General features: G+C 39.8%; 1 protein-coding gene across 1 annotated transcript; it reads right to left on the reverse strand.

Moving 5' to 3' along the window:
* Positions 1-16,675: 16,675 nt before the first annotated feature.
* Positions 16,676-22,824, reverse strand: tdgf1 (teratocarcinoma-derived growth factor 1). Its single transcript, XM_049603954.1, has 6 exons — positions 22,252-22,824; positions 22,089-22,144; positions 20,937-21,152; positions 19,182-19,296; positions 18,958-19,067; positions 16,676-17,867 (listed from the first exon to the last, which is right to left on the reverse strand). Exons 1-6 carry the CDS (start codon positions 22,272-22,274, stop codon positions 17,761-17,763), a joined length of 627 nt encoding a protein of 208 aa, XP_049459911.1. The 5' UTR covers positions 22,275-22,824; the 3' UTR covers positions 16,676-17,760.
* Between the last annotated feature and the right edge of the window lie 991 nt (positions 22,825-23,815).

Raw genomic sequence — 23,815 nt, forward strand, 5'->3', positions numbered from 1 at the left:
TCTCTTCTCTTTTTTTTTGCTCTTGTGTTTCAGCTTTGGGATAGTATTGGTTTGATAAGTGGGATCAGAATAAGCATCGAAGAGGATGATTGTTTGTCACATGACCCTCCTCAGATTCATCCCTGACTTTTCCCTTGAGAAATAGTTTTGATATGTGCTGTTATAGTTAATGTTGGTGAAAATTACTTAATACATTAGGGAAAGTACTACTCAAGTCTGATTAAAAAAAAAACAACAACAAAAAAACTAACTTATTTTGTCACAGTGATGTCATCCAAAGCTTAGGAACTAAATTTACAGCCAAGTGGCAGCAGGGGCTTAAAAATGAAGCCAACACAGAAGTAACAAAAACTGCAGTTCCTCTATTGGCCACTTGAGGCTGGCTCAAAGAGTGAGTCAATCCCCACAGACTCCCATGTTAAAATACCCACATTTACAGCAGAAATAAACATCTTTACAGCCTGGCACAAAAATGATTTTGGTCTCTGTCGCTTATTTTTCCCATTCATGACACCTGGATTCTAATGTAACTCACCTCTTTATATTTTATTAAGGCTTTAAGTTATGTGTAATTAAGCCCGTGGCTGCTTTGAGTGGCATGTGGCTACAGTCCGGTCACAACTCTCTACCATAGCATTGGTTAGGTAATGTAACCATGGCATAACACCAGCTTCAGAGGATGGGCATAGCTGTCGCTATTTCCATGAGTTTTCAATTCATGAAAGTTTACTGTGATGTTGTGGTCAGCTAATAAAGCATTGTCCAGCATTTGGTTGTACTAAAAGACCCTCTAAGGACTCATTTATGCTCGACGTTACATAGCCTACATATATGACAGAGACATTTAAAAAATGGAGCAAAGGAATGAATCATTAATATAGAGAAGAATTCTCCATATACATGTTGCTATGTGTTTAATATGTAACGCTGCTTCCATTAAAAGGCACATTATTACAATCTCCTCCACCGTGGCCTTTGTTTGTTTTCAGAAACTTTCGACTCTTTCCTTTATAGAACCATTATCGGCTGTAACAACAACATCATAAAGGACACATGGAGGTATGTGGGCAGTGCCATTTACAGTGTTTGAAAAGGACATATCTATTTTTGTATGTAAAGGGAGTATAAAGGAGCCCAAAGGAGTCAAATATGCAGTTTGACTGGTAAGTATTTTTGTTGTAATAGTTTTAACCTTGTTTTTGCTTGTGAACATCAGCATTAGCATTATCACAGCTAACCATAGCTGTAAATAAACTGTGCTCACCAAGCTGGCATATAGGGGTAGGATTAGCTTCACCCTCTCATCTAAATATGGTCACTTCTGTCTCCAAAAATCCAAAATGGCAACAGCCACAAGGCCAGACTTAAAACAGGTGTCCACAAACCAATGGGTGATGTTACAGTGGCTACGTCCATTATTTATACAGTCTATGTAAAAATCCTGTATTAAAAACTGGAGTTGTGGCACTTGACAGTACCAGATAATGGATGTCAACTCAGTGAGTTGCATGTATATGTATGTATGTATGTATGTATGTATGTATGTATGTTTTTGGAGTTTGATCCATACAAAGGACTAAAAGGCAAGATACTGGCCTTCCCCTGCACAGTTTTTGCCCCCTTTATTAAATGTGTTTTTCAATTCCCCAAATTACTTGCTTGGCATATTGAATCTCCCAGGCACCCCTTTAAATGTAATTAAGTTTCTGTTAGTTGTTCAGTCTCAGTTTCAAATATATATTATCTCCAGACAAAAGCCCTGACTCTTTCACTCAGAGAGTCACACCAATATGTGACCTTTACTGATGATGTCTTAGATTCATTTTCTCAGATAAAACTCTAAATAATAGCTGCTGGTAAGATGATGGACCTAATATTACAATATTTTCAAAAAAATGTGTCCTTAAGCTTTGACAAATCACCACCAAGACCATTCTTCTGCCCAGTGGAACATTTCTTCAGGTCATAGAGTGTAAGGACATTTTGATTTTTCTGTTGCTATTCATCTGTCCACAGTAGTATTATTACACATACACACATACATAACTGTACATAAAGACCCAGATGTCACATGGCTTAACCAAATGGCACCAGGATCTTAACCACAGCTTAGTCGTCTTTACACTTCCAGTGTATGTGTGTGTGTGTGTGTGTGTGTGTTTGTTTGTTCTGGTATTTATTACATTATGGGGACATGGTATTTATGACTTTTGAGGACAATTTGTTTACACAGTCATGTACTGGGGACCTCTGGGTATAGGGACAAAAAAACTTAGGTCTCCAGAGGGGAGGGCCTTTCTAATAAATACAGGGGTCATTTTGAAGGTCCCTGTGTGGTTTTTAGCTTCGGCCCACTGGACATTTTTATCAGTCAGCGTGTGTGTGTGTTTGTGTGTGTGTGCTAGGGTTGCAGGTAATACAGTCCACAATTAATCTGTCGTATTTATTGCGGTCAGAGTATATGGTCGACAAAATGCAGCGGAGAGAGGTCAAGGCTGTGAGGGCCCAGCTGCAGTGCCAGAGGATATGGCTGGCAGCCCGCTGGCAGGAGGGACCTCCAGAACCTGCGATGCTGAGATCAAGACCAACTGGTGATGCCTTTGCAAAAAGTACCCTCCAAGGCCAACAGAAACTGAATCATTCTGCTGCAGTCAATTTAAGTTTTTTTTTTTTTTTGGATGCTGTCACCAACAGAGAGAGAGAGCACTGTGAGTTGCCAAGTGTGAGATACAGTTACTATTCATGAAAATGTTACTCCTCACTAGTGCTGGAGACGTTTGTCAGGACCCTAAATAGAACAGAAATATATTGCATTCCTGATCAGCCTGAAAAGCCTGGTATTATGTTGCTGCCTCAATCACAGAGCAATTCCAGCAAATCAGTTTCTGAGGGCATTCTGTAAAGGTTGGTGGATGTCCTCTAAGCTCTCTTCTGATGCCAAATGCACACCCCACTACCTGTTTACTGTATTTACCATTGTCACAGGTACAAGAGTGGTTCCTGCATTGTTTGTTCCCCCTTGTTTATCATTTTGTGTTATTCTGTGGCTGATATTAGTGGCCTATGACTCTGTAGGTTTTCTCGCTAGGTCAAAAAAAAAAGTTTCCTTCATTTCATTTAACTCAGGTTATGATTTATTATCAAGTGCAGTGTTCATTTCACTGACGAAAATTTATTGTGTGAAGAGATGTGGTGTGATGAAAATGTTCATGGTGGACTATCAGACATTGAAAGCTGAGAGCCCCCATGCTTGTAATTATCATCAAATGCTGCATAAGCAACAGGCTGGCAAACTCGCCAGATGTTTCGCCAGCCAGCAAAAACACTCACACTGGAACAGTGTCAGCTGTTGGTGTGAGTTGTGAGCTATAATTTAGCAGTAAATAATCAGGTGAGTGTGTGTCTGTCTGTGGATGATGGAGCTGTTGAATGGATTTGTGGAGTTTGTTAGTTGCAGCAGTGGCTGTTAGCAGTTAGCTCTGCTCATTAGCAGTTATCACCGCTCGGTAGCCGCGGAACAGCAGTTGAGCAAGCAGGCTTCCAGACTTCACAGCAGATCTCCACCTGACCTCACTCAGTCTGGACTTGAGATAGGTTTACAGGTTGATGCTGTTTGCCAGGCAGGTAGGAGGCTCAGTTATCTGTGAGTGTAGCTGTGCTGTAAGTAAACAGTCTGAAATTTTGTCTGACAGAGATGAAAGTTTAATTTTAATCACCGACTCTGTGAGAGGACACGAGTTTAAATCTCCAGACTACCAAGTTGCAGAATTCAGGCTTCAATTAAGTTATTTCTCTGCTTCTTAACAGTGAGATCGATAAATCAGAGTTTCCAATGAACCTGGGTACAAATCCTAGTTGTCTGAGATAAGTTATTTGTTGTGGTGTCAAAGTTTTTGAGAGCATAAATAGAGAGATGCTGAGCTTTTCAAATGATTATCAGTAAGTGTGTGCTCATAAATCACCCCTTAAACCTGTCAAACACTGCTGGAGTGAACTGAAACTGAAACTAAAACTGAAACTAATAAGCATTTTGTCTCAAGACTAAGACTAAATCTAAATTAGTTGTCAAAATTAACAGTGATGTAGGGCTGCCAGCATGGCTATGTGAGCAGAGAACTCCGTTCTCTCAGTTGTTGTAAACTGCACTAAGGAATTTACAGCTTCAGTCAACTATGTTTACCATCAACACTGATTGGACATTTACATAAAAGGTGGCATTTTTTTCCTTTAATGTGTATGAGGTCATACACAGGTTAAGCGTACACTTCGATGCTCTTTCAGAATACAGCTATAGGATAAAGGGAGGAGAGCAATATTACCCAATCTAGATAGTAAAAAGCAAAATTAGAGGTCATGCCAGTGAATGTAAATAAACCATTGCTACAGATGCACTTGGTGGATCTGAATGCATCACAACTTGAAACTCTAAACTCATCAGACCATATGTTTTCTTGTCATATAAAACATGTTGTAATATTTTTCAGGGGAACCAAATAGAATTGATGGATTGGAACCCCTTTTCCATGTGGCATGTAGAATTTCTCTTAATTTTATTTGGTTACATACCTCGCTGTGCCTCAGTGTCCCTCAACTCATGGCTGACAGAAAAAAATTAATTCAATTAAAAAAAAAATAAAAAAAAATCTTACAGTGGATGGCGAAGTAGAACACCAGGAGTTAATGAGTCATTACACAAACACACACATACACACACTGTAAAAGGCTCAGTGGCATGTTTATGTTGTTTAAAGGGTCCAGTGTATGGGGTTTCAGGGGATATATTGTTTTTTAGTGTATAATCACCTGAAAATAAGAATTGTTGGGTTTTTGTCACCTCAGAAAGAGCTTTTTATATTTACATAGGCAGAGGTTGCTCGTCTACCGGGATCGCCGTGTTGTACTGCCATGTTTCTACAGAAGCCTTGATAGGACAAACCAAACACTGGCTCTAGATAGGGCCATTCACACTTATGTGTCAGCCACCATAGATAGGACCTGGTCAACTGATCTGTTTGTTTTGGAAAGGAAGAGACCTCTGTGGATAATTCAGACCTCATGAACAGTGAACACTTAAGGAATTCTAACCTGGAGAAGTTTCAGCTGGTTACAATGTGCATTCATCACTGCTAGTTGCCACTAAATCTTCCACACTGGACCTTTAAGTTTTTCACCTCTAAGAAAATAAATAATCTGGCCTCTGTCCTGTGTAAAAGCCTTTCTATGTCACTACATACTTAGAGTAAACTGTTTTTAAGTAACTGACAACTTATTTTGGAATGTTGTCATGTGTGTTTTGCATATAGCACATTAAAACTCTCAAAAAAGCCTTAAAAACCCCAGGTACATGTACTTGTGGGAATTGCTGACCACTGTTCTATTTTATTTTTTTCACAATATGATCTATCAAACCCTTAGGCCTAAAACTAACCATGTGCATTTGTTGCCTAAAACTAACCATGTGCATCTGTGTAACCTTTTTTGGATTATGATAATTTGCTCTTTATGAATGCACCTGACCAGTGCCTAAGAAATTGCATAATGAATACCTGTGGTCACTAACAGGCAGACCGTGGCCCGAATCTGGACCCAGGCGTCATCCTATATGGACCCGGACCTATAACCAGTAAATTAATCAGGGATTTTAAGTTTTGATGGGATGCTTCTATTTGTATGCTATTTTTTATGGCACCAGTTAAGCTGATCAGGAAACAGACAGACCAATTGCATGTGAGTTAAGCCATCCCACATGATGCCACCCAGCCAATCAAATCTCTGCATTCCAGGCGACTAACATTGCGACTTTGTATATACTAGTCAGATGAGAGAGATGAGAGGCAAGTGACAACAGAAAGATGATAGAAAAATAGAAATATAGAAAAAGAAAGAAAGCGATACAGGGAGAGAAGACAGAGAGGCAAGTGAGCAGGAGACAGGGAGAGAAGACAGGGAGGAAGAGGTGAGTGATCGAGGGACAGAGAGAAACGCGGAGGAAGAGATGAGTGAGCGAGACATGGAGAGAGAAACAGAGGAAGCTCTCCCAGGTCTGAGGAAAGTAGCCCTGTACATCTTTACCATGTTTGGCTCCACATACAGCTGCGAGGCAGCTTTCTCCACAATGAACGTAATAAAAACTAATATCGTTCAAGGCACCACCATTCCAGTCCAAATTTAAAATCCTGGCAGGACAAGCTCGAACACAGTTCTCTCACTGAACAGCAAAAAGTGGGGAAAGTGGGGAGAGTGGGAAAATGTAAAACTGTTCAATTGTTATCTTTTTATTGTATAATTGGTTGAGGGTGTTAAGTCAAGATGTTAAACAGTTAACAAAGAAAAAGGAAAATTCAATCTGTTGCTACACTTTATTTTATTTTTTCTAAAATTAAGTCTTTTATTTTAAGATGCGCAATTTTTCAAAAACTATTTCATTTATTTTCTCCATTCTATTTTAAATGCATATCTGTGTAGTTCAATGTTGTGTGACAATTAATGTTGTCAAAATGTTTTTGAATGGCACTTTCTTTATTTGATTTGATAGTCAGATGTTGATTACATGCAGATGTTGATACAACTACTGGGCTACTTCAGCATCTCACACTAAATCATATCGCAAGTTAGACATTATGATGTTCCGGACCTTTGCGTTAGGAAATTTGCTCTTACTGGACCTCTGAATTTTAGTGGAATACACCTGCTGTATACCTTTTGTGTTCTTTGTGTTCTATCACAGGCTGTGGAAATCCTGTGCATCAGTGTATTCTGTATGGTACTGCTAAGTGGCCACCTCTGTTTTTGTACATTGTTTTGCATTGGTCAGCTTTTACATATAAATCAATCTTTGGGCTATTTCCTTCTTATCTGTGTACATACATGTGTAAAAACCTAAATTAAAAATGGCCCGCATTCTCACAAAAATCTACAGATGTTGGTCCCCAAGGTGAAAAAGCTTTTAAATGCACAGCCCCTGGCTGTGCCATCGAGTTGCAGATGTTGAACTGATGAGCAGTTGGCACCTTGTTTGGTATCCTCAGCCAACAGTGTGGGAATGTAAGTGTGTGATAGTCTTGGGCATTATAAAGGTAGACCAGCCTATGGATTTATGGCTTTATGGATGCAATAGCAAGAGACATAGCAAAAGACATGGTCTCATTCCCACCATAGAGAAAAGGCCTTCTGTCAGATGGTCAAAATGTTAGATCCTTCAATATGAGCGGCCCGGAAGAAAGCCATACCAGACACGTACTATAAAGTTCAGGAAGAAGTTAAAGTTCACAAGTTGGAGGAAAGCAACTCTATTTTAACAACCAACAAAGACATGATGCCTACATGTTTTAAAGGAGCTATATATAAGAAATCTAAAGCAAATAGTCATAAAATCATCCTAATATGTCACAGAGACTAAGGAATAATGTTCATATAACATACTGATGTCACCGACAACAATAGTACGGCCAGAATATTTGCATTTAAAGGGCCACTGTGTAAAATGGGTTGAAAACCGCTGAAAACAGTGACATCAGTGGTCAAATTCTAGATTGCAGGGCTCACTCGCTCACCCCTCCCGTCGGGTAAATGACGGTGGCCTCGTAGGGACAAAAAGCCTTGCGCAGACATGAGTTTTTCAGGAGTAGGTCTATCTAGCAACAAGGTGAATGTTTATTTAGAAATCTAAACCATGTTACGATATTGTAATGAATCCCTCACGAGCAGGAGACCAGAGGAGCATTCAGGAAAAAGGCCAGTTTATTTGAGCACTCCAAAAACTCCGGTAACACTCCAGGTAGCACGGGTAGACTCCATCCCAAACTCTGACTCTTCTGGCGTAACACACACACTTCATACACACGTTCTCGTTTACGATACCTAGCGTGCACCCCCTCCCCTCTCTGCTCCACCAATCTCCAGCCTGCACACTGACTGACAGCGTAGCCTGTAAACAGAGCTCAGCTGTTTATTTAGCCTAGCAATATCTCCGGACTACAGTAGCTGCAATGGACGACTTTGAATGCGATTTTGAAGAGTTTCTTGTCGCGGACACAGACCCAGAGCCATACCTGTTTGAGCCGGAGCATACAGATGAGGAACTCCATGTGTTGGATGCTGAGCGGGCGAGAAGAGAGGCTGACTCGCGGCAGTATTTTGAAGTGTGCAGTAACCGTTTTGGCCACATTCTTACATACAGTGCCTTTAAATACAACACTAGGGATGAGCGAGTACACTATTATCTGTATCTGTTCAACTGACTAAATTATCTTGATCCGAATCTGTACTCGGAAGAGGCAGGGCTTAAATTGGAAGTGGGTGTGGTTCAACTCAAAGTAGTTATTTTAAGTCTGAAAATCTGTATTGGTTGATCACAAGTTTCTATATTTATTATTTATTGGGCTTCCGATTATTTTTTTTATCACAAAAACAAATCACGAACTTAATGAATTTTGATCATTTTTTTATAGCAGTTGCTGTGTTTATTGTTTATTACAAAACTACAGAACACCCTCAGAATTAAGTTTCATATCAGTTTTGATCACAAGAATAAACCAACAATTTACAGAACGAAACATACTACACAACATGAATAATGTGCATGCAATAAGTATGGAGTTAAAACTGCATTACAATCATCAGTGCATGGACCAGGACTTCCATGGTGGAGTGGGACAGTGATGGGCAGAGTCTAGAAATGTTGTAGGGGTGGAAGAAAGCAGGCGGGTAATGTTTTTTTTATGTAGGGTTAGTATAAAAGTGCTGTCCAGAATGACACCAAGACTCTTGACCTGGATGGAGAAGGGAACAGGGAAGTTGTCAGTGGTGATGTGTGGGACTTGGGTGTTTTGGATTTTGGATCTGGTGTTTCTGGAGCTAATAAGCAGGACTTCAGTTCTGCTGCCATTGATTTTCAAAAAGTTCCTGCTCATCCACCTCCTGATGCCCTCAAGGCAGGTGGTGAGGGAGATGGGAGGAAGGGCTGTGGAGGGCTTAGGGGAGATGTAGGCCTGTGTGTCATCTGCGATGATGTATGTATCAGCCAAATGTTCCAGGAGTAGTGGGTGGGAGATGGTGTGAAACGCGGCACTGAGATCAAGGAGGATAAGGATGGTGAGCAGTCCAGAGTCAGCTGCGAGGTTGGAGGAGGTTGTTGGTGATTTTAACCAGGGCTTTTTCAGTGCTGTGTTGGGCCAAAACAAGATTGGGAGGGTTCATGGAGGTTGTTTGAGCCAAGGTAGGGCTGAAGTTGGGCAGCAACCACCCTCTCCAGTATTTTGTTTAAGGTCAGGAGGGTGGGTGTAATTGCAGCCAATTTGAGAGTGGGGGGTACAGTTCCAGAGGTAAGGGAGGAGTTGGTTATTGCAGTGTCATGGGGGACACAGATGGCAAACCGGTTTTGAGGAGAGTAGTGGGAAGGGGATCAAGCTGACAGGTGGTTGGTCTAGCTTCGAAGATGAGCTCAGAGATCAATCAATCAATCAATCAATCAATTTTATATATAAAGCCCAATATCACAAATCACAATTTCCCTCAGAGGGCTTTACAGCATACAACATCCCTCTGTCCTTTGGACCCTGTGTTCTTCTGTTTTCATGCAAGCCACATGGTAGAAACATCATCCACAGGCCCACTCACTCACTGTGAATTCTCTGGACAACTATCCGCTCTATTCACACATGGGCTCAATCAAAAATGACACAGACTTGGTACCAGTGAGCTGGCAGGGTAAGTTCAATTAATATTAAATCCAGCTCATTTTGATGTTTCACAGACAGCTCCTTACACCTTCCTTATTTTAGGTTTCCAGTGCATGTGTGAAAGGGTCTGAGGTTCGATTTTTACCAGCTGCGACAATGTCTCAGTGGCTAGTGTTGTTTTCACTTTGTGAGTCTGTGTGTGTGTGTGTGTTTGTGTGTGTGTGCATGTGTGTGTGTCATCATGGCAAAATGTAGTCCCGCTGGCACCTATTGTAGCAGGAACTACCACAGAAGAGGTTTTGAGTATTTTGCCAGTTGGTCATATTTCTGTTTTTGGACAATTTTTTTCAATGCAATAGCATGGCAACTGTGTAAGATGCAGTAACGCAACTTTACAGATGCGCAGCTGACAATGAAGACTGAGTTCAAAGACAGGTGTGGTCCGAGCAAGGGGGCCGGAAATAGGAGGGTAGGGGCCATTGCCCTCCACTTTAGGCCCCTGGCTCACATTTAAGTCCTGGATCACTGTATCATGGCTGAAGTGATCCTATCGCAAGATGGTCTCTAGTTGTGGGTGTTATCGCTCAGCGCTCTCTCTCTCTCTCTCTCTCTCTCTCTCTCTCTCTCTCTTGCTCTCCCTCTCATTAACACCACAGCTGCTGGAGTTAAGCTGCCTGTTAATGTCACAGTGGTGACACACACCAAGTGTGTTCCCAGAGCTACTAATATACCCTAATAGCAATATAATCTAATGTCATAGCAATGACATGATGCACATATGGTCCACGTGTGTGTATGTTCTTTCATGCCCTGCTGTGGAAGCCCATTCCCAGAAAACAAAGAAAAAACAAATGAGTGAAATGTAAGACTTAAAAAAGTATATTTATAAAAAGTCAAAATTACTTCACTTTAAAAAAAACCCAACTAATTATTACGTAACTGTAACTGGATTTAGCCTACTCATTTTGACTTTTCTGCAGATGAACTGAAAACATCTTTAAGGTTACTGTTATGTTACGTTAATGTTAAAAACACACTTAGAGCTTGTGAACACCAGTGAACACATTGATTAAAAAGGAAAACATTTTCAATTAGTAAATGATATATAACTACATAAAAAAATGACATTTTATCCCATTATTGCATTGCTTCACTACATTCGATAACATACTTCACAACAAGACATGATTCGTGATGAACTGCAACATGATGATGTTTTTAAAAAGTGAGGCAGTTATCTCATATCTTGTTTTGTGTCAGGTCATTTTATTTCAAGATGCTGATTTTTGTAAATCCATAACTTAGCTACACACCATAGAAATGTACTGTTTATCTCATTATTGTGATCACAAAACTACTGCTGTTTGAATGTTTAAAGAAAAAAATGTTTTTGTATTACTTCACTGTGTGTTCTAGTGGTGTCTATGTGTGTGTGTGTGTGTGTGTGTGTGTGTGTGTGCGAATTGCGTTTTAATGTGCAACTTCTTGCGGCTGCTGACAAAATCCTTCAACGGGCGAGTCAGATGGAAGGCATGACAAAACTTTGATATCATGTCACACACACACACACACACACACCAATGACTTTTATTCAATCCATTCAAACAGCTGATCAGCACGACAGAGATTAAAACAGCTGACAGGAGCATGTCTGTGTGTGCGGGTTAATAAAACAGGATGTTATTAAAGGACTGTTCCACTGGTTTTGTATGTGTGACATATGTGTTGCCACGCACAAATACAGTTAAAAGGCAGTGAATAAAATTTACAGCTGATTACACAAATTACAATAGTCAACAGAGCAGAACAGGTAACTATATTAGTGAGCAAAATCTAAAAAATATATGTACAGTACATATATAGACATACATATATACATACATATCTCATATGTCTCATATATGTTTACCAATAAACACGTTTTATCTGTGTGTGTGTGTGAAAACAAACAAATAAATATAGAGTAGAGGAATAAATTAAAAGCAGACTGTGAGCTATAAGCAGATGAACTCCAGCTTTTAAGGTGTGTTGTTGTTGTTGTAGGTGTACTCTACATATGAGTAACTTTGTTTAAGATCAATAAAGAAACAATTAACAACAATAACTAAATAAAAAGGCAGAGTGTGAGCTGTGAGGCAATGGACTCCAGTTGTTATGTGTTGTTATGTTGGTTGTCCCTTAAGCTGTGACATGCACTGACATATCCTGATGCATGTGTGGAGCTGACACACATTCTCTAACATAAAGGGTGAGACTAGACAAGACAGAATTTAATCCTCTGAGTGGCGTGATGAGATTAACGTGACGGGAAGAAACAAGAAATGAGTACCTACAATGGCAGCAATGTGGGAGAAGCAAAAGTTTGGTGTTTCTTGTGGTGTGGGGTGTGCGCATGCAACAGTGAGGGGGAGTAGTTAAAAAAAGAGGAAATAAACAGGAATGAATAAATAAATTAGTCTTCCAGGCAAAGGCAACCCGGTCTCACTGGGTTTGGGTTAGTCACCTGCTGACGATTGGTCAGTGGCCCATCAGCATCAGACGCTGACACACAGAGGCACCCTCAAGTGGTGGACACCCTGAGCATCTGCATTTCTTATTGCTGCGTGGAACTTCTGTACTAAAACCAGCGAGAAAGTCTCCATAAAGCCTCCTACAGACTGTGAGATTTTAGCAATCTTACAAGTTTAGTGCAAGCTACACTGTGCAACATGAATCTAATAAACTTGGATACGACATCACCCAAGATTGAGGTTGTCAGATATTTGTCAACCTCAAAATCTGACAAATATTCAGCCATGTTTCAAAAAACTGACAGTAGCAAATTCCAGCTGTAAACAGAGTCGTGCTGCGGGTGTGCGGCAGCGCGCGTGCGGTGCACCTGGATGACATCATCCAGGTCAGAGGTTAGTAGGTCAGTATAAATGACCTGGATGATGATGACTCTAGCAATACATAAAAACATATTGGTGAAATGAACGAGTTTCGGGGCAGATAATGTGTTATTTAGAGCCTCATTGTCGGTGCCCCGATCATTCCCACTATATGGATGTACGCGGCTCTTGCGGATCTAATTATCTTCCGAACTCCAAATGACAGCAAACTTATATGGGTGAGTAAACAACCATATTTAATGCCAGAAATAAGGTCCAGGTTGTAAAAAACGGAACTTCCCCTTTAATGATGTGGTGTGCTCGTGACTCTTAACTGTATTAAGAGACCTATGGAATGGGGCGTCGGTGGCTTAGTGTTAGAGAGCAGGCGCCCCATGTACAAGGCTGTTGCCACAGCGGCCCGGGTTCGACTCCAGCCTGTGGCCCTTTGCTGCATGTTCTTCCCTCTCTCTCTCCCCTCTTCACGCTTAAGCTGTCCTATCAATTAAAGGCTAAAATGCCCAGAAAAAAAGAGACCTGTGGAACTCTCTTAAATCATGTGGGAGCTGAGACAAATTCTTGACTCAGTAACATTTATGCATTTATGCATGGCACTTCTTTTTGATTATATTTAATAGAATTAGAGAGGCTTGATACATAAGGAATGTTTGCAGAAGTTTGGTGTTTCAGTGTGCGGCCTGTAGATGTCAGTGCAGAGCTGCCCACAGCTGTTCTGCTGAAGGAAAGAAAGTCTAACCAACTGTGTGTGTGTGTGTGTGTGTGTGTGTGTGTGTGTGTGTGTGTGTGTGTGTGTGCGTGTGAGAGAGAGAGAGGGAGAGAGAGTGAGCGAGAGAGCGTGTGTGCGCTCTGTTACAGCCTTTGTGAGGTTTTAGAGTTAAGGTTAATGTTAGGTGTAGGTTAGAGGTGGGGTTAAGGCTTGTGTTTGAAGGTTACTGTCAGATACCTGCAGTGTGTCAGCAAGTGGAGTTTAATGAACCTGGAGTGATAAGAAACACACACTCACTCATTTCCTCCCCATTATCTTTACCTCTCTCTCTCCCAGTTTATTTGTTTGCTTAAGACTGGAACTACGACATATTCCCCTTTGTGAGCTGCGGTCCTCTTTCTCTCTCTGGGTTCATTAGTGTTATGATTGTCGAGCAGTGAAGCATGTGAAGATGAAGATGTCACTACGGGACATGGAAAATGGGATAATATCATTTAACATTTCTCCTCACATTCAATCCCTTTTAATCCCTTTAAATCTGCTCCGATCTCCTGCTGCTCCTCCTCTGCTCAGACTTCGGAAACTCCTCCGGCTTTACCTGCAGCTCCCCAAATCTCTTCCAATCCCTTTTACCTTCTCTGGAGGAGACTGACAAACAGAACATTCAGGAACAAACAGGCACTGTGCAGGTTAAAATCACATTTTCCAATTATTCTTAATCAGTGTCCAATCAGAACACTGGCTGTAAACAAGCTGTTAAATGGGATAGGTGGATAACAAAGAAGAGATTACAGCCTGATTACTGTGGGATTAAACTAAGAGACTTTTCCTTCTCTTCTTCTCTGCCTCATTCCTTGTACTCTTCCCCAGTAACATAGCCTGTGCTTTGTTTCACCCTTAAATAAACTGCAGGCTCACAGTATACAGCTAGTTAGACAGACTCCCAGTTGTGGAATGTAACAACACATCACGAAGATTAAACCAGAGGTTCCCAGACATTTGGGGTTTTGACCCCTTACAAAGAAGCAATGCCTAGTTGGGGCACTGCCATTTTCCAGAAGTCTGTAAAGCCCCTTTTTCACTGCACAAAATACCTGCTAACACCCAACAACATCTGGCTTTTTTACTGCAATGGGAAAGGTTTTAATCGGCATTCACACCCAGGTCAAATGACTCTGCAGTAGACACGGGTATTTATCATCTCCGGCTCCGGTCAGCATTGATGGGAACACAAAACCCAGGTGAACCTGCTAATTTTAGCTCCTTTACCAGTGAGATGCAATGACGAGCCTTCAAAAATACCATCCATCTCCACCCAAGCAGCACTCAAACATCAATCCAAATTGGTCTGCACCAAGGTTGATAGAGAGAATAGATACATAAAAAGAAGTAACCACTATTAAGTTGTCATAGACCTCCACACTACTCTCTACTTTTTATCTGTTTTCTAGCTGTTCATGATGTCGAACGTGGAACACCAAAAACACCCACACACAGAAAGGCAGACTTGTCTGCTGCAGAACTGCTCTCGTCTACTTGTAATGGGAAAGGGTTAGGGTCTAAAGCCTATTTTTAGCGGGTGTTTAAAAAACCTGCGTAAAAGCAGTATAAGATGTTAGCAGTTCCTTTCCTTTCCTTTATCATCTTAATACCTCCCAGGATTACCTGATGACCGTTTGGAAGGGCGCGAACCTTGGGATAGAGCTGAAACTGAAAATCATCAATGCAAATTATCTGCATCAAAGCTTGTTTGATCCATATAACTTTATACAGTGCGTCATATTTCACACACAGATGAGTATTACTGCACTCATGCTGTGGACAGAGCTATGCACAAGACCTGAAGAAGACATTTCAAAATCATATACCTATTATCAAAATAGAAGACGTAATTCGATAGTGACGATTGTAAAAAAGTGGAGAAGAGAGAAAATAGCGAGGGGTGAACAGAAGATGGACTGGAGAAAATGACAGGAAGTGACTAAAGCTTGGGATTCAAGCTGAAACAAAACGAAACGCTGTACTGTGCATTTACTGTAAAACCAAACGAGCTTACCACATCGCAGCACAACACCAATACTTCAGCCTTTCAACAGAAAGCATCCAGTACACAGAGTGGACCCGCCACAAGGTAACAGTAAGGTTAGCAGTCACATGAGCCTAACTTTGGGGCTGTGGCTTTTTTTATTTACTGTATTTATTTTCTTGAGTAAACTGAATAACCAGAGAAAATAAAATGCTGCAGTCAATTTGTAAAAGCCTGAGCTTCATTCATGTTGCTATTAAGATAGTCAAACACACACATCTCCAGTACTTCCCTCACAGCATACATATAATTCCCCAAAAATCAAAACATCCAGTGAGGTAAGTAGCAACTGAAGCCGAATTATTGCTGCAGTTTCAGTAGTTAGCATGTTTTTTTCTAAAAAGGAAACCTATTAGTTGTTCATTTAAGAAACGTATCATATTTTTTAATATATATTTGCTATTTTGCTTAATAAAGCAAAAGTATTTTTGTATCCAATTACTGACTTAATCAATGGATTTATCAGTAGGATACTTGATTCCTAAAATAACTGATTGACAACCACCCACCATTCCATGCTTGTACCTTTTATACAGAACAGCGATGTGGCAATAACAGTCCCCACCTTGAAGTGTAAAAGGTTCTCTTGTTTGAAAAGTTACAAAATGATCTATTGTGGTTCACAAGAATGTTTGTACGTTTGAAATAATAATACAACTAAATGGCAAAAATGTTTCAATAGTCTGTAAATGTTAGCTAACTAGCTCACCTCGCTGTTGTGGATTAGTGCTGCACAGTGATTTCACGTGGGCTAGCTCACATGACTGCACAAGGATTCATGGGTGACAGTTAGCCAATCATTATGTTTTGTACTGTAAATTAAATGTGATTTTTTATTAATAGGCTGACATATCTTTTCTAAAATATATGAATTTATGACAATATTTATTTTCAGACATTTTTGGTAGAAAAAAAAACTTAAGTTTGGCCCCCCCCACAGTATCTCTGAGGACTCCCTGGGGGTCACAGACCTCCTGTTGAAGACCAAGGATTTAAGGCGTATTTATTTTCACTTTAATTCTGCCAGTTAATTTTAGAGCTGCGAGCTGTAGCAGCTGGCAGGTCGACAGACTGCAGAGCAACAGCTGATGTGTTTGTTTAAGATAAGAGAGCAGCTGATAATCAATACCAACCTCATCAATAAACCCTGGAGATAAGACACACTGAAAATACCTACAGATAACAGAGAGAGTGAGAGGCAGAGATGTTTAAGGAAAGAAAGATTCTGTTGGGAAAATAAAAATTATTTTTTAATATTTACTTTGAAACATATTTGCAGATGAAAGCATGGTGGGGTGTGGATGAGGGGTGTTCATATAAAAAAGTTGACTTTCCGTTTCACTTCCACTGTCACATTTGTTTTAATGATGTCAATATGTTTTTGCAGAGACAAATCTCACAACACAAACCCAAAACTCTTGCAACAGAATTTCATAGACACATATTCAATACATGCTTGTATTCCAAGGACAAAATGCAGCTCACAGTTTGTGCAAACAGACAGAAGACACTGTCTTCTTTACAAAGAAAAAAAACACATTAAGCTACAGAGCCTAACATGACAAAAAAAACATAATCTCATAAAAATCTTATGTACAGCTTCCTTCACATACACTTTGTTATTCGAGACACCACAGACATACAGACGACCTTCCACTGGAAGGAAAAGTTTTAAGAATCAAAGACTCTTTGTTTCGTTTGTGGTTCAGTCGCAGTTTCTTTCACTGTCAAACTGCTGACTCACTTCAGAGGTTTTAAAAGAGCCTTGGCATGAATGTATGTAAAGCTGCTGAGCTATAAATCTGTTGTAAACACTTGATTCAGTATTGAATCCTAAAATGTTCAAATCTGAAGTGATGTCTGGGGGAAACTGGAATTAGTTCAGATACATCAGCTGATGGTTTTCCCTGTCTGAAGAAACTGATCAGTCAACTTCACTGAATTCTTGAAGATGTTAAAGTTGATCCAGTGGTATGTTCGAGTCCATTCAACCTTCAGTCCTCATTAAGATCCCTGAACATTTCACAGGGTCATCATTCGTAAGGTGTTGGGAGCTGGAACAGCACAGTTTAGTGCAGCAGAAGTACCGTACATCCCCATCAACAATCACAGTCTAACTGCAGAGGTTAAATCCACACAATCTGTTTTTAGAATCTCTCTTCACTCATGAAGGAACAACCCTGATTTCCAGTTTAAATAATATTTCACTCCTCCACTACAGTAGCATTTGGACAAAATACAATATTTTAAAAAAGCTTAAAAATCTCTAATGGGTTGGGAGACAGATCAGAGTCCTGAAGAAGCAGCTTGAGAAATCTTGCATAGTCCACAGCTCAGTGTTCCACATAAATCCTCCCATTTGTGCCCAGCAGCCATTTAAAAATATGCATATTTATATCAGAGGAGGAGAAGCAGGGGAAGAAGCAGCATCAGATACAGGAAGCAGCTGGTCCGAACTGTCCTGACAGCTGACGAGCGATACCAGCGCACCTCCTCTGAGTCATCTGGGAAGTAGAGAAAGACAAAAAAATAATCATTATTAATTTAAGTTCCCAATTTAATCACTTTTTTTTCTGGTATTTAATACCTTTTATGGTTGTTTTTCAATGGTTCACATAGTGTATAGTAGATACACACATGTATATAGTATTAATGGTTTTTAAGGTCATTAATGTTAAACCCAAAAACCTGCTTTGTAATGTGCATGCTGCAGTTGCTTTTTGTCTTCTTCTTTGCCTTTTTTGGCAGCTCACAAGCCAACTTTAAATGTGTACCGCCACCTACTGCATCAGGTGTGTAGATGCTGCCAAAATAAGTCAATTAAAGCAGTCTGGCTTCTTTTTATTGACTATAATTTCATCATCACAATAATGCATAATTATATAAATTTCCCTTTATTGGCTGATCATTTATCTGCCGGATATATATCGTGCATCCCTAAAAAAACTACAACTCTATCAATCTAGCAAATACATTCTGATAAAGTAATCTAACTTAAAAAGAGATCAAATATATGTCAATTGTTATTGCTAATGCACTGACCCTACTTATAATCACATTACTTGACAAAATCCTGGTCCTTACTAATATGTAATCTTGTATTTGCGCAGACAGCTTAATGTGAAAGTAATGTGCTGATAATGTGGGATGTTTGTGTTGGAGCTGACGGGTGTGAGGGTGTTTTGCATTCTGGAATAAAAGCACTGAACTGTAAATGAGCAGACGGGGCATGTGGTCATTCAGAGGTGTGTTTACACTCAGTGGGAGTTTACTTTGAATGCCTGGCTCGTTATTTTGTTTGAGATGAGAAGTGTGAACGACACAGTTTTGAAACAGACGGTCTGACTGTTGGGCGTCGTCTACACCCTTGGTCTTTATTCAGATGGTCTGTGAACGCATGAATGCACCACAGGGATGAGTTTTAAAAGGCAAAATCTGTTCTCGAGTTTCAAGTCTCTGCTGTTTTATTTTAATAGAAGCAAACTTAAACCAAAGGCTGCATGAAAGAGAAACAAAATCAACCTAAGAACCTGATGCATGACTTTGGCAACTGCAGAAACTGCCGAAGTAACATGTCTGGTGTGTGTCTCTTACCGCAGTCTTTGTGGAAGACGTGGGGGAAGCAGTGCAGGACACCGTAACCACAGCGACAGTAGGAGCATCCTTTCTGAACCCACTCACCATGAGGAATCCTACCACAGCTCCTACAGATACACACAAGAAATGTGAATAACTTAACTAAGGAAACAATAACTAGTTGCTAGCATACAATACAGTAACACCAGATTTAGAGTGCTTTGTTGTTTTCTTGTCGTTACCTGATGCGTTGGTCGTACTCGCAGCTCCTCCCTGTGAAGAAAGGAGGGCAGGCGCAGAAGCTGCCCAGGATACATGTCCCTCCGTTCTTACAGCAGCTACGACTCTGCTCAGCACCTGTGGGGAAAAAAGACAGATGTTAGATTAACCGCCGACAAACTGTCTATGTCTATTTCTTTCAAACAAACTACTAAACTGTTTTTGGACCAGAACCTAAAACATGAAACATCCTCTGCCTCTTTTAACTCCAGCCTGCAGTTTTAAATCGGCATGCTGTCTTTTGCAAACTCAAATGGAAGCTTCCATATTTCAGACATGAGTTTTGGAGAATACAATCAACCAATCATAGTGAGGTCAAAGGTCACACAAGGCTATGTAAGGGTCTCTCAGCTCTGTAATAACTTTAAATTGTATTATTATTTTATTTTTACTTTTTACCCTCCTCTTCTCCCAGTATAACCTACTGTTGTGTCTTCTTTTATTATTCTAATTTTTGTATTTTGGTTTGACTCTTGAAAAGCATCTTGTAACATTGTTTTGAAAGCCACAGAGTAAATTAAATATTTAACTTGTAGACCAGGGCCTCAGAATGTGTCTGTGAAACCAGCTGAGGGCCACTAAAGGGCCCTCGTACCTCAGGTTGAGCCTCTCCCTGCCTGTATCTGTATCTGTGAGATAAACCAGAGTCTCCATCTGGCAGCACATTCCTGTCCTCTGCTTCACATCAGCAGACAAACACTGAGAGTCACAACAAACATCTGAAAATAACAGAAAAACACTAAAAACTAACTGACAACGGCCTATTTGTCCATCTGTCACAACTTTGTCCTTTAGGACTTTTGTTCTAAGAGACTGAAAATTGCAAACAAGTTAACAATTACTAAGACTTTATATCAGATTAAGTTTAATTCAATTTCAAACTTTTCTTTAGTTTGAAAAGACATATTTGCTTTTTTTAAAAAAAAAAAAATCAGTTGTTTAATTTATTGTTTGTTACTTTTCTGGTTTTGGGTTATGTATGCTTAATTTCTTTATTTATTTTTAATTTTTTTTTTTTTTTTTTTTAAATTTGAACTACTTTATGTTAAGTTTTAGGGTCCAAAGTAGATCAACTTCTTATGATGTATCTTTCTAAATTTGAGTTTCATTTTCTAGGTTAATTCTCGCATATCTTACACAGACCAGGTTTACAATTTTACAAACACTGGGGTCATGAGTCCAAATATCCCCTTAACTCCAAACAGTTAGGAGTAGAACTGAAAATTATGTAGAAATATCTATTCATTTTTACAGTTTTCCTCTGGCATTCATTTGTGTCCTTTAGTAAAGTTCCCCATTGATTTAAAAACTGCTTTATGTCCCTGAGTTATGTCCCAGTGTTTTCTTCTCTGCCAGGAGAGAATTCTAAGGTAATTTTTTTCCCTAATTTGTTGTTTTTACTCATGTATGTATTTTTGCTTTCCTTTTTTTTAATTGACAAAAACATGTCAAATTTAAAAATGTTACAACAGATATTGTATTCTCCTTTTAGGAAAACTCACTTACATCAACATACACACTCTGTCTTCCCACCTTTCTTAAAACAAGATGATTACTGTTTGTACTGTTGTACTTAACAGAATTTGGGCATGTCAGCAGACAAATGACTATGTTCCTTTTTATTTTTTTTTTGCAGTACAAACTGTCTCTATCTGTGGTACATTTTTCTTTGCTGGATATTGGAGCTTTGTGCATACAGAGGTGAAGTGTGAACTTACTGCCTGTGAGGCCAATGAAGGGCAGGACGGCGCTGGCGTCACGGTGTTTACGGTCCCCGCTGTTTGGCGAGTTCACCTGGGTAAACTGGTCCAGGAAGTCCTGGGAGGGCTGCTGGGATTTCACCACCACAGGAGAAGATTCAGGGGGAGATAAAGAAGAGGAAGAGTGGGATGGACTGGAGGTCTGGTCTCTGCTGCAATCTTCTCCCTTACAGCCTGAAAAATAAAAAGGTGACCGTCAGATTTTATCTACAAAACCCTCATTGTGTGAGGAATGGATCAATGTCTGCTGCTTCCTCTCTTTCACTCCAAAGAGGCCCGCCAAAGGGTCCACCCCAGCCCACTAGATGACTAGACTAAGAGGTGCCAGGGTTCAGGAGCATCTTAAACAATACTTTGCCTACTTCATGTAAAATTCAGCTTCAGGACTTTTCCATCCTGACCAGAATACAGTTCTCTGATATAGCAATGAATACTTATTGTGACCATCTTTAAAGATATTGAACACTGTGCAAAATATTGTCAATCAACAGCTTCACTTCAAAAGTATCTGTATCAGACTGTAGCAATGTATGGATTGTAGTGGCACATGTAGTGACAGTGACAAGCAGATTGGCTGAATGTGGAAATACTGAGATCTACTGTTGAAATTGCTCTTGTTTTCCTTAAGACATCTCAAGCTCTTCATCTGTTTTGTAAAAGGATGAACATCTACAGGATGTATTTGTAATTCTTTACACAAAAAGGGAAACCTTTGGAGCTGATGGTATTTACAGGTTATTGTGCAATGGTTTTATTGGTCCAGCTGATCTGAGATAAAATTGGGTTGTATGTGGCCATGAGCTAAGATGAATTTGACACCCCTGGTCTATATTTACACCCCTTGTGTGGGGGTGTTGCCATGCTTGTGCAATCCATCCACATCATTTGGGATGGGATGAAAAATGTGTCCAAAAACCTAAAAAGCCTTGCAGCCTGCATTTGAAAAAACAGTAAGAGACGCTGGTATGATCCTTTAAAATCAGTTTTTGCATATATTTTCGCTGTCTGTTTCAATAGGCTCCATTGTCAGAAAAAAAACTCATTGTTTTTCATGTATAAAATGAATCCTCACTAACACAGGAGTGAATATGATGGATGTGTTGCACTGACCTGCAGCAGGCAGAGCAGCAGCACAGTGGAGACAGCTCACTGCACACAGCACAATCCTGCAAACATCCACATAAAAAAACTTAATCAACAGGAAGACTTCACATTTAAAAACGAACAAGATGTTCGTTCGTAAAATATTCACACAAGTTTCATTTGGTCTCACCTGAGCAGCTGTGTCCACCTCATTTTACTGGAGACTGGAATATATCCACAACACTACAATTGGTTTTGTTGCGGGTTTGTTTGACCTCAAACACAACTCTGTCCTGGATAAGTTCAAGTATCAGTAAGATATCCGAAACAATAAAAACAGAGATTCGTCTGAGTCAGAAGAAAGTAAAAGTGTCCATAAATAAAGTTCCAGTCCGGAGTGACTTCACGTCTTTATTCCGCCAACGACATTTAACAGACGAAAAAAAAAGTTCCAGTTAGAAAAATGCAAACTCCGCTTAGTTAAAGAGAAACAGGAATCATTTCCACCACTGTGAGTGTCCTGTGTGTGTGGTGAGCCTCCTCTCTGCTCTCAGGTGATTCTCATACAGCGGGCCCCGGAAGCCCCGCCCACTACCGATGGCTCTCTGTTTCCGTCTGTCTGACGTGTTCAGGTGGAATCAACAATAACGGAAACTCACCTAAAAACTGGAAAGTTTAAATAATGTTTTAATTACCAAGCCAATTACAGCTAGAGTCATTAATAATATATAGTCCCTTTCCAATAAACGTGTGTCAACTTCTTCTGTTAGCAAGGAAACTGAATGAATATTTAATTTTATTGTTTTCTTTTTCTTTTTGTTGTTTTTTTAAGATGAACGTTCGTTATAGTTGGAAAATTTCATTTACTTCCCAGGCAAAAGAAATAATTATCTGAAAAATGAAGTAGTTTCAGCCAGTCCACAACAACAACAACAACAACAACAACAACAACACACACACAAACATTTATGTTACTGTGAATTTTGTATGTTTTAACTGTGGTGTTGCTTGGCTGTAACTTCTTTATATACTGCTGTCTTGGCTGTCTTCTCCCTTGAAAAGAGATTGTTGCTCTCAACAGGACTTACCTGGTTAAAAATGGGTTAAATAAAAAAATAAGATAAGTTAAAAAAAAATTCATTTTATTTTATTTTTATTTTATCTTTAAGATAAACTAAATTAAAATAAATAAATAAATTCAAGAATGACCATATCTGGAGAGAGTTTTCAATGGACACTAGACCCAGTCTTCAGTTTGATTTTACTGTCAGAAAAGTATTTCTCATCCGCTCAGTACAAGACTGAAAGTGAAGCGACATTTATAAAAACAACATAAAAAAACTTTTTGGCTGGCTGATGGGTAATGTTTAGAAGGAACTGAATAAGAGGCTCTGTTGTATCGTTCTCATTTGAGAGACGTCACATTTCATGCTCTGTGACTTATGAGTAAATATGGACTTTCCTTCAGCTGTTTCTCCTGTCCCTGTTTTTCTCACCTTGCACCTCCCTCCCCCCTCTCTCACTGTCCCCCATCTCTCTCTCTGCATACACATGTATAGTAACCTCACTTGCCCCTTCACATGGTAATGACCCTGCTGCTGAAAGAGGATCCACCTTTGAGGAGTGGTTCCTCCTTCTCAACTGCAGACAGCAACAACTTTAGTTTATTATTTTTCATTTTCCCACTACACTAAATGCCACATATCTTTTACACTGTATGACTAATAACATGACAGACATTTCTTTGCATGTCC

This window comes from Epinephelus fuscoguttatus, linkage group LG18, assembly GCF_011397635.1.
Source record: "Epinephelus fuscoguttatus linkage group LG18, E.fuscoguttatus.final_Chr_v1".
Classification (NCBI taxonomy): domain Eukaryota; kingdom Metazoa; phylum Chordata; class Actinopteri; order Perciformes; family Serranidae; genus Epinephelus; species Epinephelus fuscoguttatus.

Excerpts from the sequence above, each read along its gene's own strand:
- tdgf1 (XM_049603954.1), bottom strand. The coding sequence starts at position 22,274 with ATGAGGTGGACACAGCTGCTCAG. Across the intron at positions 21,153-22,088 it reads TGCTGCTCTGCCTGCTGCAG|GCTGTAAGGGAGAAGATTGC; the intron begins GTCAGTGCAACA and ends TTTATTTTTCAG. Across the intron at positions 19,068-19,181 it reads GAGTACGACCAACGCATCAG|GAGCTGTGGTAGGATTCCTC; the intron begins GTAACGACAAGA and ends GTGTATCTGTAG.